This window comes from Rhinolophus hipposideros, assembly GCF_964194185.1.
Source record: "Rhinolophus hipposideros genome assembly, chromosome: 23".
In the NCBI taxonomy this organism is placed as follows: Eukaryota; Metazoa; Chordata; class Mammalia; order Chiroptera; family Rhinolophidae; genus Rhinolophus; species Rhinolophus hipposideros.
In genome coordinates this window covers 8,976,120-8,990,879 of record NC_138069.1, presented here as the reverse complement: position 1 = coordinate 8,990,879, position 14,760 = coordinate 8,976,120, and the positions used below count along the sequence as shown (strand labels likewise).

The window sequence follows — 14,760 nt, the reverse complement described above, 5'->3', positions numbered from 1 at the left end:
CTAACGTCTCTTGCCATTTCCTTGACCCATGGGTTATTTAGAAGTGTGATATTTAATTTCTAAATATTTGTAGAATTCTTAAATTTCCTTTTATAGTTGATTTCTAAATTAGTTCCATTGTGGTTAGACAACACACTTGATCTGATTTCAGTCCTTTTAAATTTATTGAGACTTTTTGTTCTGTCCTGGAGACTGTTCCATGTGCACTTGAAAAAGCATAGCTGGCTGCTGTAGGGCATAGTGTTCTATAGATGCCACGGTCCTTGCTGATTTTCTATCTAGTTGTTCCTTCAGTTATTGAGGTAGAATATTGAAGTCTCCAGCTGTTATTGAATTTTCTGTTTCTCCCTTCAATTCTATGTGTCACTTTAATAGTTTTTTTGTTTTAACAACACTCCCCCTTACACCCCCCCCCCCCAGAAAAAAACAAAACACCAGAAAAACAAAACGTTGAAAAGGAAATGGAGAAATCCAACTAGGAAATCATGGGTGAGAAAATATGGCTTAGTGAGCAAGCTGTCACTTAATTGTTAGCCCAGAAAGTTTAAACCCCCTGTCTGTAAAAAAGTACCTAAAGTTGTAAATTTTGGTGTTTTATTGTATAGTAGGGAAATTATGGCAAATCCAGACAAAAACAAAGCTTATAAAGATAACTTATCATACTCATGTTCTTTATATTTAAAAGCTATTTTGTTGAACCTTTTAATATGAATCAAATACTGACATACTGTGTTCTGAACATAGTGCTAGTAGTTCAAAGGATACATATGTGTAGATGAAAAATAAATAGTTTCTTACCTCAAGTTATTTACTTAGTAATGGAGAAAATAAGGCAAGTATGTAAGTGTAGTACAATGCCTAAAAAAATAAATACCTGAGGAAGATAATAATAGGTAATTTAATGCTTCATAGGAAGGAATTTACATCGGTCAATGGTATTTGTCCTTCAGAGTGAAGGAACCATTTGTTTTTTTTTCAGTCCTGTCCTCCCAGTGCCTAACGTAATGCTCAGTATTTCTTGAATTACTTGGTTAGGAAATCCTGTGTGGGTCCCTCTAATGCTTTCTGTGCCCTCTTGTCCTTCTTTACCTCTGATCTTAGTCACTCAATCTATTTTCTTCATCTGTACCCATTACCACATACAGTGTTCCTTGGTGTTCTCTGAAAGCCTGGCATTGGAGGGGGTTACTGTCTCCTATTGAAGACAAAGCATTTTGGTGTGAAGGGTTTCCACCTGCTAATTATTAGAGGAGGAGTAATAAGAATAAGCACTTAGTATTTATTGTGGTCTTACTATGCCACTTAAATGTAATACCTCACTTGATCTTATGATAATCCTTTGAGGTACTCATTATTATCACTCCTATATTTCAGGTATAGCATGGAGAGGTTTTTAAGTTACATGGATAGGGAATGGCAGAGCTAGAAATCAGTCCTTATCTGCCTGTTCTTAAGCTCCTGTGCCATGCTGTCTCTGAAACAGATGGACGAAGGTTAATACAGACACAAATAGTAAAACTGGCATTGCAAAACTTGCGAGACTTATATTAGTGGTCCCAGTTTTGCTCTTGGAGTTCTATTGCTAGAGGAGGTAAGGAGGATGAGTTTTTTGTCTTCTGCCCTCTGTTGTAGTAACTGGGTTTCTAAAAGTCTTTCCCTCTGATATTTTTATTTATAAGAAGATATTATCAAAACAGTATTACAGAAAATTTTGAAAAAATGAAAAGTAAAACACCAACCTTAATCTCAGCACTAACAGGTTGTTGAATTTCTCATTTTTTCAGTCATTTTTTCTTATTCATATATGTTTATTTTTAGTGGTTTTAGTTATTGTATACTTAAAAATTTATCATTATTATATTAACCTGAGAACTATTTTTAATGTGCATACATGGCAAAGCATGGAGGAACCTTTTAAGACACAAGTAATGAGGAAAGTACTTTTTAAAAAAGATACCATTTTATTCTTGTGAACTATATTAATGGAGTGTCTTTTATTTTTTTCTCAAGTTTCTGAGAAAGTGTTATTTTTCTTACTACCAAATCAATATGTGTTTACTGTATAAAATGTTGAAATGTGTCAAAAGCTAAACACGGATTTTTCTAAGTCTACATTCAGTGGCAGCCATTCTTAATATAAAAATTTCTTCCAGTCATTATGCAGTTTGTGGCATTTCACAAAGCCCAGGCTCGGCCTCTTAATACCTTTGTGTCCTAAGACAAGATATTTAATCTATTACAGCCTCAGTTTCTTTGCCGATAATGAAGGCGATACTGTTTATATTCCAGACTTTTACTGTGTGGTGTTCTGTATATATTAGGCACTCTGTACCTTGTATCTTTTTGTCATCATTACTATTGTCTATATATGTATGTGTATGTGTGTTTATACACACCATATACGTATATAAAATTGAGGCCTTATATAGTATATAGTAATATATGCATATACATTTTTATATATACTATATAGAGGGTATATAGTATATATACATATACAGAGGATGTCAAAAAAATGTGTACACATTTTAGGAAAGGAAAAACTATTAAAATTATGATACACAATATATACCAATAACAAAAGATGAATACAAGTCACGTTTGACTTCTGCAATTACAAGAGGTGCTTAAAGTGGTTACCATCAGTGTCCAGACACTTCTGACTACAGCGAACTACTGCTTGAGCAACGTTGACCAAAGTGTCCACTTTTTATATATTTTTTTGCCACCCTCGGAATATAGTTTTGATAAGTTTTCTTTACAAAATTTGTTTTTATCTATATTTACTATAATTTCCCTACTATGTCATTACAACACTAAAATTTAATTTTTATATATACATATTTTTATATGTACTATACATATATATAAAACGTGTGTCTGTGTGTATATATGTACACTATATATGTATATGTCGTATTTCTATATAACATTTTATTAGTTTAAGGTGTACAACATAATGATTTGATGTATGTATATATTGCAAAATGATCACCACAATAAATTTAGTTATCATCCATCACCTCATATAGTTACAGATTGTTTTTTTTTTTTGTGTGATGTGAACTTTTAAGACCTACTCTCTTAGCAACTTTTGAATATACAGTACAGTAATGTTAAGTATAGTCTCCATGCTGTCCATTACATCTGCAGGACTATTTATCTCATAACTGGAAGTTTGTACCTTTTGACCACGTTCACCCGTATCCCCTACCTCCACCCCACCTCTGTCAACCACAGATCTGTTCTCTGTGTCTATGAGTTTTTTCTAATTCCACATATAAGAGATATTATATAGTATTTGTCTTTCTTTATTTGACTTATTTCACTTAGCATAATACCCTCAAGGTCCATCCCTGTTGTTGCAAATGGCAGGATTTCCTTTTTTTCTCACGGCTGAATAATATTTCATTGTGTATGTCTGTGTGTGTGTGTGTGTGTGTGTGTGTATGTGTATGTACATACATCCCAATCTTCTTTATCCATTCGTCTGTTGGCAGACATTTAGGTTGTTTTCATATCTTGACTATTGTGAATAATGCTTCAGTTAACATACAGATACCTCTTTGACATCCTGTTTTAATTTCCTTTGGCTGTATACCCGGAAGTGGTATTACTGGTTCGTCTGGTAGTTCTGTTTTTAATTTTTTGAGGAACCTCCATATTGTTTTCCGTAGTTGGCTGCACCAATTTACATTCCCACCAACAATTCACAAGGGTTCCCTTTTCTCCATTCCCTCTACAACACTTGTTATCTCTTGTCTTTTTGATAATAACCATTCTAACAGGTGTGAGGTGATTGCTCATTGTGGTTTGATTTTCATTTCCCTGATGATTAGTGACGTTGAGCATCTTTTCATGTGCATGTTGGCTATGTCTTCTTTGGAAAAATGCCTATTCAGTTATTTTATCCATTTTTTAATCAGATTCTTTTTTTCTTTTGCTATTGAGTTGTATGAGTTTCTCACCTATTTTGGATATTAACCCCTTATCAGATATATGGTTTGCAAATATTTTCTTCCATTCTGTGGGTTGCCTTTTCTGCCGATGGTTTCCTTTGCTGTGCAGAAGCCTTTTAGTTTAGTTTGGTTTTGCCTTTGCTGTTGGTGACAAATCTAAGAAATCATTGCCAAGATGGATGTTAAAGGAGCTTACTCCCTATGTTCTCTTCTAGGAGTTTCATCATTTCAGGTCTTATATTCAAATCTTTAATCTAGTTTGAGTTGATTTTTTGTGTATGGTGTAAGATCTGAGTCCAGTTTTTTTCTTTTGTATGTGACTGTTTAATTTTCCCAAAACCATTTATTGAAGAGATTATCCTTTCTCCATTGTGTATTCTTGGCTCCTTTGTCATAAATGGAGCATGTATACATAGGTTTATTTCTGTGTTCTTTATTCTCTATTGCTCAACTTTTAAAAGAAGTTTTCTTCCTTTTACCCTTATAAATAACAGATACTGTTGCTATGTTTTATGAATTTAAGATTCTTTCTTTAAGCTAGATTACCCAGAAATGAGGTTACTGGCCAGTTTTTAAGGTTAGGGTTATTTTCATGTTCTTGATGCATGTTGCTTAATTTCTTCTCCAAAAAACTATGCCAGTTTGAACAGCAATTTGTATTGTCCCTGAGGCCTATTCCCTCTGCAACACTGGGGATCTCATTTTTATTTTTTAGAAAGGTAATTAAAGAAAACTGGCTAGTTTTGAGGAAAATACACTGGAGTTGACTTGGTACATTTTGAGTTTAAAAGTGCAATTTGCCAGGCCATGTTTGAATACCTAGCAGGCCACTGAAAAATTAGGTTTTGTAACAGAGATAAGGGAGTAAGTATTCACTAGTGAGATCACTTGACAATTTGGGAATTTACAAGTATGGTACTATTGTGATTTTGGAAATTCCTGAGAGAAAAAAAATGCTGGTAAGATTTTTGGATGAATTTTTATTGTAAATGTTACGGAACTCAAGAGAAGAAGTTTTAAGAAAAATAAAGCTTTAGATTCACTGTTTCTCTCTCACTTACATATACTTCCCATTTTGTGATTTGCAAGTATCTGAAGCTGGATAAAATTTAGTGAAGATTGTAGAGGAGGCCACTATAAAGTCTCAGTTAAGAATATGCTGCCATTAGATGTAGGCTGTTTTTCCAGAAGTTGATGGTGAGAGTGAGATTGGTTAAGTTGAAATTTTATCAGATTAGAACATGGCATATGACACCCCATTGAGTGAGAACAAGTAATTTTAAAATGAACGATTGGCACGATCCCTTCCTCCCCCCATCTCCCCTGGTTTTTTAACAACTCCTAAAGTGAGTTGATTTGAATTATTTCTGAACTCAAACTTAGAATTAAACCCTTCTCTTTGGCAGACTGCTGATTTGGGACCATTTTCCTTATCAAAAATTTGAAGAAAAACAAACAAACCATGGATTTTATAAATATTTTTGTTTGATAAACCTTTTAAAATATTAGCCACATGCCTTTTGATTGAGGAGCTATAAAGTTACTTACTATAATGGTTTGTAACCCTTTAAACAAGGTATATTTCATAGCAGTTTCTCCATAATCTGTTTAGGCATTTCCTTGTGAGAATAATAGATGGATCCCCTTCATAATTCTCATCTAAAGATGACCAGTGCTTTTAGAAGTAGTATCTGCCTTTATCAGTTTGTTATTCTTCCATTTTGGATATTTGATCATGCCTCCTGTCTTATTTTTCTTTTATAAACATAGAGGTACTTACATTAAAATACATGTTCATTATTATTTTGTTTCTTAAAAATGTAAGATACACCATTTCCAAAATTACATTTCAGTAATTAAGATGATGGATAGAAAAATGTTATAGCCTTCATAGGAGCTGAATAAGAAATATTTGAGTACTATTTTATAAAAACAAATGTGAAGTTTAGACATGGAAAGTCTTCACAATGTATCTTTTCAGGCTTTTTCTTTGCCATTATCTTCTTCCCACACTTCTCAATATCATTTTCCACAAATTTGGTTCACGCATCTATTTCTATCTCTGAGTCTTCTCATGATATTTCCTCTTACAGAATTATCCAAAATTCTTTTCTGTTTGTCACCAGCAAAATCCTATCCATACTTCAGTGTCATAGCCTTGTGTCCCTTCCACAGTGAAATGCCCAGTCACGCAGAACCCACTGTTGCCCTCTTCTGGCTACACCAGCACTTGATTCCTATTTCATCTGTCTTCACATATGTCTTCTGACATATGTCTTTATGATATAACATATGTCTGTTTATAGCCGGGCATATTTATTTTTATCTCCCTCACAAGACCCTGAGCTCCATTGTCTTCATTTCCTTAGCATCAAGTAAAAAGCTTTATTCAAAGTGGTTGTTCATTAACTGGGCAAAAAGATATCCTTTGAGGGTACCAAACACGGGTTTATCCAGGAGCAAACTTATATTCTTAGCTATGAAATTCTAATAACAGTAAAAGCTGGAAAGGAAAAAGTCCCATTGGATTTAAGTATTTCAAATTATAGTTTTTAATCTCAGTCTTATTGCTGCTGATGTATATGGCCAGTGTTGAAAAACTCCTTACCTTTCCAAATACAGGAAGCTGCTGAAGTGTTGAGCATTGTAGGCCATCACGATCTTTCTGATAGTGGTGCTGTGTACTTGTCATTGCTGGTCTTTGTATATAAACCTGGGAAAGCCAAGGGCACAGCCATGTGCCTGTGGTCCTTTTATCAGTATATGTGAGTTGAAAATATTTTTCCTTATGCATTAAATTTTCTAATTATGAAAGTGTCATTTAGGTAAATGCTTGTGATAGAAATTCAAACAATATAAAGATATACGATGCAAAAAGAATAAATCCCTCTTCAACTTTTTAATATTCCATACTTTTTCACAGAGATCTTCATGACAAATAGGTTGATTTGAGTATTTCCCTTCTTGTTTCTACACATTTTCATTTAGATATAGATCTGATTTTTAAAAAATGTAAATGGGTAGTGTGTGTGTGTGTGTGTGTGTGTGTGTGTGTGTGTGTGTGTGGTGACCTTTTTTTTCCATTTTCCATATTAGTGGCTTTGTCTCCTTTGTAACTATTATGCCACTATAGCTGCACCCTGGATACACATCCGGGTAAAACAGAGAAACGTGCTGCACAGTCAGCAAAGTACTTCATGTAAGAAAGGACTAGCTCCCGAGATGCTCAAGCAATTTAATGCCTGATGGGCTGGGTTAGTTAGCACAGAACCTCACCATTGACTTGTTCATGTGAGTTCCTATCCTATCTATTTTTAAAAATTTTAGCTCTTTCAAGATAAAAGAAATTTTTTTCAATTTCCTGGCACCATAGTTAGCACTCAATAAATTTGTTGAATGAATGAATGACCAAAAGACCAATGAAAGTTAAGTTCTGGTTTAAAGAATACAAAGTTCTTATAATGAATCTTGATCTAGAAATGATTTCCATAAGATATCTTGGGATATTAGTTATTGAGTTAATTAACTATTCCATCCTCCACTGTCAAGGATTCTTTGGCAGTAGCTTTCAGAATTTAATATTCTTTTATTGTGTTTTTGTTTAGTATATCTTCATTGCCTCATTCCATTAGCATTAACTTTGAAAACTTCATTTGCTTATCATAAGATTAATTCTTCTTTTCTTTCCAGCATCCAGTGTTGGATGAACCAATAGCAGAAGCTGTGTGTATTATAGCAGATATGGATAAATGGACTGTTCAAGTGGCCAGTAGCCAGAGACGAGTGACAGATAATAAATTGGGAAAGGAAGTACTGGTTTCCACTCTTGTTTCCAATCTGCTTCATTCCACTCTTCAGCTTTATAAACATAACTTATCTCCAAATTTTGTAAGTATGTATGAGGCTTAAATTACCTTGAGCACTCTGATAGGTGACTAAACTCTGTTTAATATGTGCCTGTGTACTGCTGTTAGCTTCATCATTGTTTGCCCGAAAGAAGATGTTATGGACTGAAGTTTTGTGTTCCCCTAAAATCCATATGTTGAAGCCCTAACCTCCAGTGCAATATTATTTGGAGATGGGCCTTTGGAAGGTAATTAGGGTTGGTTTAGGTAATGAAGGTGAGACCCCCCCCCCCCCAGGGCAGAATTAATGGCGTTATTAGAAGAGGAAGAGAGAGATTGCACTCTCTCTACCATGTGAGGACACAGGGAGAAGGCAGCCATCTGCCAGCCAGGAAGGGAGTTTTCAGTAGAACCCTACCATGCTGGTGCCCTGATCTCAAATTTCCAGCCTTGAGAGCTGTGAGAAAATAATTTTCTGTTGTTGAAGCTGCTGAGCCTATGGTATTTTGTTATGGCAGCCCAGGCTGATAGGACAGGAGGGGGTGTACATGTCTGTATCATACCTACATTCGATGATTTCAGCAGCCGGAATTCGGTGCCTGACTAGCATCATGTAAGGTATGGACATGCAGTATCCCCGGGCTTTGTGCAGAATGCCAGGTGCTGGGGGGAAGGAGTGAATGAGGAGTTACTGTATAATGGGTACAGAGTTTCTGTTCGGGATAGTGAAAAAAATTCTGGAAATGGATGTTGATGATGGTTGTACAACATTGTAAATGTACTTAATGCTACTGAATTGTGTGCTTAACAATGGGTAATATGGTAAATTGTACATTTGTGTATATATATATACATTTATATGAATTTTATTATATATATGTATTCTGTAAACATTTTGTTCTTCACTTACGGCATCTTCAGCCCAAGTGAGGATTATAGAAAAAACATACACCACAAAAACAATAAGTATGCCAAGAAATGCATTCAGTTGCGTTTTTCTAAGAAGAAAATGGGTGTTTATTAGCTTTAATAACTGATTTTCATTGGAAAGGAATACTCCGTATGAATTTAGTGTTTTAACACCTGCACATCATGGTTTTTTCCTCAAGCATATATAGCATAAGTTCACATGAAACAATCACCTATTTTAGTAAATTGAGCAAGTAAATGGATAACGAAATGTGTTTTAGTTTTTAATGTTCCAGCTTAGAAACATCTCTCTTCCAAGGACTACATAGTATTGCCTGAGCTATTGTCGTTTTCCTTTTAGTCTACAGGAGAATGCAGCCTGTCCTATGTAGACACATTTGAAATATGTAAATTTACAAGAGTGTTATTTTATCAAATTTAAAATCAAAATATTTTTTAAAGTTCTGGAAATGGATAGTGGTGATAGTTGCACAACATTTTGAATGTACTTAATGCCTCTCAATTGTACATTAAAAACGGCTAAAATGGTAAATTTTGTATTGTGTATAACTTACCACTTTTAAAAAAACAAAATTGTAGAATCAAAATCTTTGATAGGAGCTAGAAAAAGGTTTATACTCTAAAATCACATGTTTTAAAAATCTGTTCCAAATTTTAGTTTATGTTGGAATAATGAAATAGAATTGTCAAAGACATGATGCTTAGGAAATCGCCATCAGTTCGAATTGGAAACCATTTTCTGACCTGTTCTTGGTTTCCCCCTAACTGCAGTGTGTAATGCACCTTGAAGACCGGTTACAGGAGCTGTACTTCAAGAGCAAGATGCTGTCCGAGTACCTGAGGGGGCAGATGCGTGTTCATGTCAAGGAGTTGGGAGTGGTTCTAGGGTATGTTCATGGTTTCTTGCCTGGCTTTGCTTTCACATCACACTGTCTTTCAGCAAGAGCTATTCCTCAGAATTGCCTTCTTTCCTTTGCAGTGTCTTTGCCTGTTTGAGGCTGGGTACTGTTAGCCCAGGGTTGCTCTACACCAGGGGCATCAAAACTGCGGCCCGCGGGCCAACTGCAGTCCTCAATCCATTTTTAATTGGCCCGCAGCAAATTCCAAAAATATATTTAGTTTACTTAAATAAACCAGGTGAGGCAATACGTACTTCACCTCGAGTGAGTGGCCCGGCTGTTTGTGTATTTTACCGAATATGGCCCTTGGTGAAAAACGTTGAAAAAAGTTTTGACATCCCTGCTCTATACCACAATCAAAGCAGACCCCTGTCTTCCACTGGTCTGAAAGGCATTGTCCCCTGTGCCATTACAGTAAATTGCGAATATAATCAGATAAAAATGAGTTAAAATCTAAATGTTTGTCTTAGAAAAAATAAGTATATATTCATTTTTATTTATAAATATATTGTAAACTTACCATTTCCAGCATCTGCCCTACTATCCAAATGAAATGACTGAAATAATGGCATACTGTGGAGAGTAATACATTAGCTACATGTTATTACTGCTTCCCCATTATCTCTGTCTACTCTGCAGGTATTTTTGGGAAGAAGACAGTTATGTAGCTAGCTGAAGGATGAACAGATAATTGGTGGGAGGCATAGTATAGCTGTTTTCATTATGTTCTGTGATCACTTTTCATATGTTCTATGGCCATTATGTATGTGTATATGTGTGTATGTGTGTGTGAATAATTTTTTGAAATGCTAATTGAATAAATTAAAACAAGCTGGAACTTTTGTCTAATTCCGCTTTTACCAAGGGAGAAAGAGCCAACATCAACGAGTAGCTACTATATGTCAGAAACCAAATTAAGTTATTTTATTAATGTTTTAATGTTATTCCTTATCATCCAGATTGGAAATAGATGATTCTGTTTGTGTAATGACTTTATTTTTTTTTTTAAATTGTTGCTATTTTTAAAAAAATCGTTACTGTTTTTTAAAGTAATGTGAATTTAACCAGAGTTCATAGTGCATTTTGGCATAAAATGAAAAGCAAGTCATCATCATCTTTTCCCCAACTTGCAAACCTCACCCAAACAAACACGGTTAATGGATAATGTATAAGATAATGCATAAGGTAAATAATAGAAATTGGTTTATATTCTATATATTATTGTGCAACTTGCCTTTAATATATTTTGAATATTTGTTCATATAAGCACATACTGATCTATGTCATTATTTTTAATAGCTATATAGCATTCCATTATTTGGTGGAATTTAGATTACAGTACGTTCTCATTTAAATCTTTAATAGCTTCTGCAATTTTAAGCAAAACGATATGTAATGAAACCAGTTTAACCAAATGCTAACTGATATATAAATAAGAGTTATGTTCCTATGACATCTTATCAACATTATAATGAAATGATGTTTAATGAAAGGACATTATTCGAGGACCTACTATATTTTCTGTTTCCTTTCCTATTACAAACCAGTACTAGAATGAATATAAATCTTTGAAGTTCGTAGGAAAAATATTTTGAAGTAGAATTTTTTATTTAAAGGCATGTGTATTAAATTTTTGATCATGACAGTTATTTTGATACATAGTAGTAAATGCTACCAGAAAGTACCAGAATAAAGTCTCACAAACAGCAGGAAGTATACTCTTCATACTACTGGCTATTTCCAACTTTTTAATCTTTGTCAAGCTACTAGCTGAAAATGGTATCTGATTTTATTCAGATTTAGTCTCTAACCATGAGTGAGTCTGCATGAGTGAATCTATGTTTATTGGCCATTTTTGTTTTCCTGTAAATTGTTTATGGTAGGAAGTATTTTTAAGAAGCCTCCATTACGTCTTCCCAGTATATCTTACAGAAACATTTGTATTCAAAACAACGTGGGTGCACACTATTATTCTATTACGTTGTATTTCTTAGACATCGCCCCTTGCCCTGATGCATGGTCAGTCAGCAGGTCAGTCAGATGCTTGCCTACATCCATGACTTTCCAGTGGGTTTCAGATGCTTGCTTTTTAAAAAAATATTTGGTTCTGGTTTTTACTTACTGAAAATGTTCCAACTTTTGTTATCTTCAGCTCTCTTACCTTTTTCCTTTTGGTCACGGTGGCTTAGGTCCTTGACTCCTGAGGTATAATGACTTTATAGGTAGTAGTCATTGCCTGAAGGATTCCTGTCCTGGGTACAGAAAGCCTGACTGAGGTGTTTTTTTTTTAATTTCAAAATTTAATTTTTTTTAATTTTTTTTTTTTTTTTAAATTTCAGAATTGAATCCAGTGATCTTCCTCTTCTGGCTGCTGTAGCAAGTACTCACTCTCCATATGTTGCTCAGATACTCCTTTAAGATGAAGGTTGTTTGGAAAGTTAAGTAGAAACCAAGGAAGCAGACACAACATGAATTTATGGCATTTTTCCCCCTGTTAGATTTCCATCTGAGTGAGTCACCTGAGTATTCTGCATTGTAGTGCACATTGTGTGATCATTGGATGGCTTTTTCCTTTTGACTGGACTTTTGGGTGGTTGTAGATTTTTAATCAAATGAACTAAAACAGCATAAATAATTTGAGGGGAAAGTATTTGACAAAGCCAAAGTATAACTTAGAAATTTCTACAAAATGAATAACATCGAAAAATTTCATATGATCACTACAGCGTTGCCACACTCATAAATAGCAACAAATGTCTCATGATTGAATTTCTCAGAGATAGTCATTTCATTAGTTTTAATTCTTTATTTCTAAGGTACATAGGTCTATAAAACCTTGATTATTTCTTTTGTCAATTCAAAATAGCTAATTTCTGGGTTTTTTCAAAGTGTTTTAAACAGCCTATTAATTATAACAAACTCAGAATGAGTATAAATCTGTGTTATGTTATCTACCCAAGTGTACATATGTATCTAGTTTTTAAAAAAGCAGAGGTAGAAATACAAGATTGGTAAACATATCTTTTTAAATATATATATATTTTCAACTAGTATTAATTGTATATAATGTTGAAATGTTACTTTCTGGTGATGTTTCTGTTTCACACACCCTAAAATATAAGTAAAGCCAATCTTTTTTAAGGCTGAAGAATATAGATTCCCCAAATAAGAATACTACTTTATACCATTTGTTTTGTTTATAAGTATAAGCTAATTCTTATAAATATTAATATTTACATATTTGCATCTAATTTAATAAATTAAAATTAGGATTAAAAATTACATCAAAGCATTGGCAAAAATAATACTTTTTTTTTTCAAAAGTGCTCAGGTAACCGAGGCCCATGCTTTCGGTATCAGCCCTCCTTGAACCTGTAGGAACTAAATATTTGTTTCACTGCTTTATATATTCAATTTACACTAATAGAACTCAACAGCTCTTAAAATTACTCTCTTTTGTCAAATTGCTCCTTTCTTCCAGAAGCTAATTTTTTTCAAAGATTTTCGTTTTTCAGTTGTTACTGTTTTTGTAAATACTATAGAGTGTTGCTTGGGAGAAGAAAAGGCTACTATGGAACCAAACTCTTGTAAGTAATGTAAATAGAAAGATAGGTAGATAAAGTTTTCAATATGCTCTACTACCTCAGTTTACTTGAATACTACATTATAGTTTATTCTTTACTTATCTGGTCTAAGATATTTTTTTTTTCTTCCCCGCCTCTAAGATACTTTTAATGCTAGAAGTGAAGTTGGTTTCTGCTTTCATGGACTATTTTTTATCACAATTAACTGATTAGCTTTTGAAAAGAAAACTACTTGCTTATTCTGTTACTAAATACATTTCCTGTATAATTCATCCTTTCTTGCTGTTTAAATTTTCAGAAATTAAGAAAGATTTCTGTGGTTTAAGTCTTTGACCTTGAATTTATAGCATTGGGTCACATTTTGCCTTGCTCTCTATGTATTCAAGAAATCTCCAACTAGAAGAAATGATTGTTTTAATGGAATGTAAACCTGAAATTGGTGTGCCTGCAATCATTTTGGCCCCTGTGTCCTATCAGCTGGTCCCAGTTAATACCTGAGTCACCCATGGATGACTTGCTGCCAAATGTGTTTATGGGTATACTTTCTTTGGCTTAATGTTCTTATTCCATTCAATAACGAAATTCTTCTCTATTCTATTGTTTGGAATTCTGTGAATCAGTCTCTTTGGCAGAATTCAGAATACAGAAGCGTTTGTATGTGGGCCATCGTACATTATTATTACAGTTCTGAATGATATGTAGCAGGTAGATAATGTCTGTTTTTGCGTGTTTTCTTTTTTAATTAATCATCAAATTGTGCGCAGTTCTATCTATTTGAAATCTCTAATAAATTATCATTTAGGAAATGTGGTGTTCAGTAAATGGATGGCTCATGGTACTGTTATTCTTAAAACTAAGCTTTGCTCAGAAGGAAAAGGCCTATAGTTTCTTATAGAATCATTAATCCTCATAGAATTCCTGAGTTTTATAATTACCTGCCCTTCTGTAATTTCTATTATCTTCATCATAGTCATTCTTTCCTTACACAGAGCCCAAGGAATGAGCTGCTGCTTCTCTAATGTGTGGTCATTATGATTAATGTGAAAAGAGTTTTGGCCTGTTTGAAATAATTTTTTCAGCTACTTATGGTACAGACAGAAATGTGTTACATATTTTTGAAAACTGGTTTGTTGCAATAGAAAATGAAAAAGGGATCTCTTAGTTTAAGATTTAAAACTAATTTTTCCTTGTACATAAACTAATTGGTTTGATTTTAAATATTCCTGGCTTTTATTAATATGTCTTAATTTTGAGTTTGAAAATGTTAAGTGCAATAAACGTACCAGCACAGATTTAATTATGTTGTAGTCGGCATACAATTTTGATGATCACTTAAAAAAAACAAACAGATTTTACACAATGCCTATTTCTGGTAGGTGTCTTATGAGATTGTTCTGCTTTCTATAAGTTATTTAGATGGTGGGATATATAAAATGTACATACTGTTTTTTGTTCTGTATACATTTCTCAAATGTACACCTGTATTATAATAAACTCCCAGTTCTAGGGGAAATTTGTGCAATAAATACACATGTCAATTTGA

At 33.7% G+C, this 14,760-nt stretch overlaps 1 protein-coding gene across 3 annotated transcripts in view; it reads left to right on the top strand.

Moving 5' to 3' along the window:
- FNIP1 (folliculin interacting protein 1) overlaps positions 1-14,760 on the top strand; it is a 113,742-nt gene extending 98,982 nt beyond the window's left edge. For 2 of the 3 annotated variants that reach the window (XM_081035781.1, XM_081035782.1), the window contains 3 exons: positions 7,650-7,847; positions 9,506-9,621; positions 11,973-14,760. In XM_081035781.1, the coding sequence (XP_080891907.1) occupies positions 7,650-7,847; positions 9,506-9,621; positions 11,973-12,051 (393 nt within the window). In that variant the 3' untranslated portion in view covers positions 12,052-14,760. Of the gene's footprint in view, positions 1-7,649; positions 7,852-9,505; positions 9,622-11,972 lie in introns of all 3 variants that reach the window. The other variant, XR_013992405.1, reaches the window with a different exon arrangement.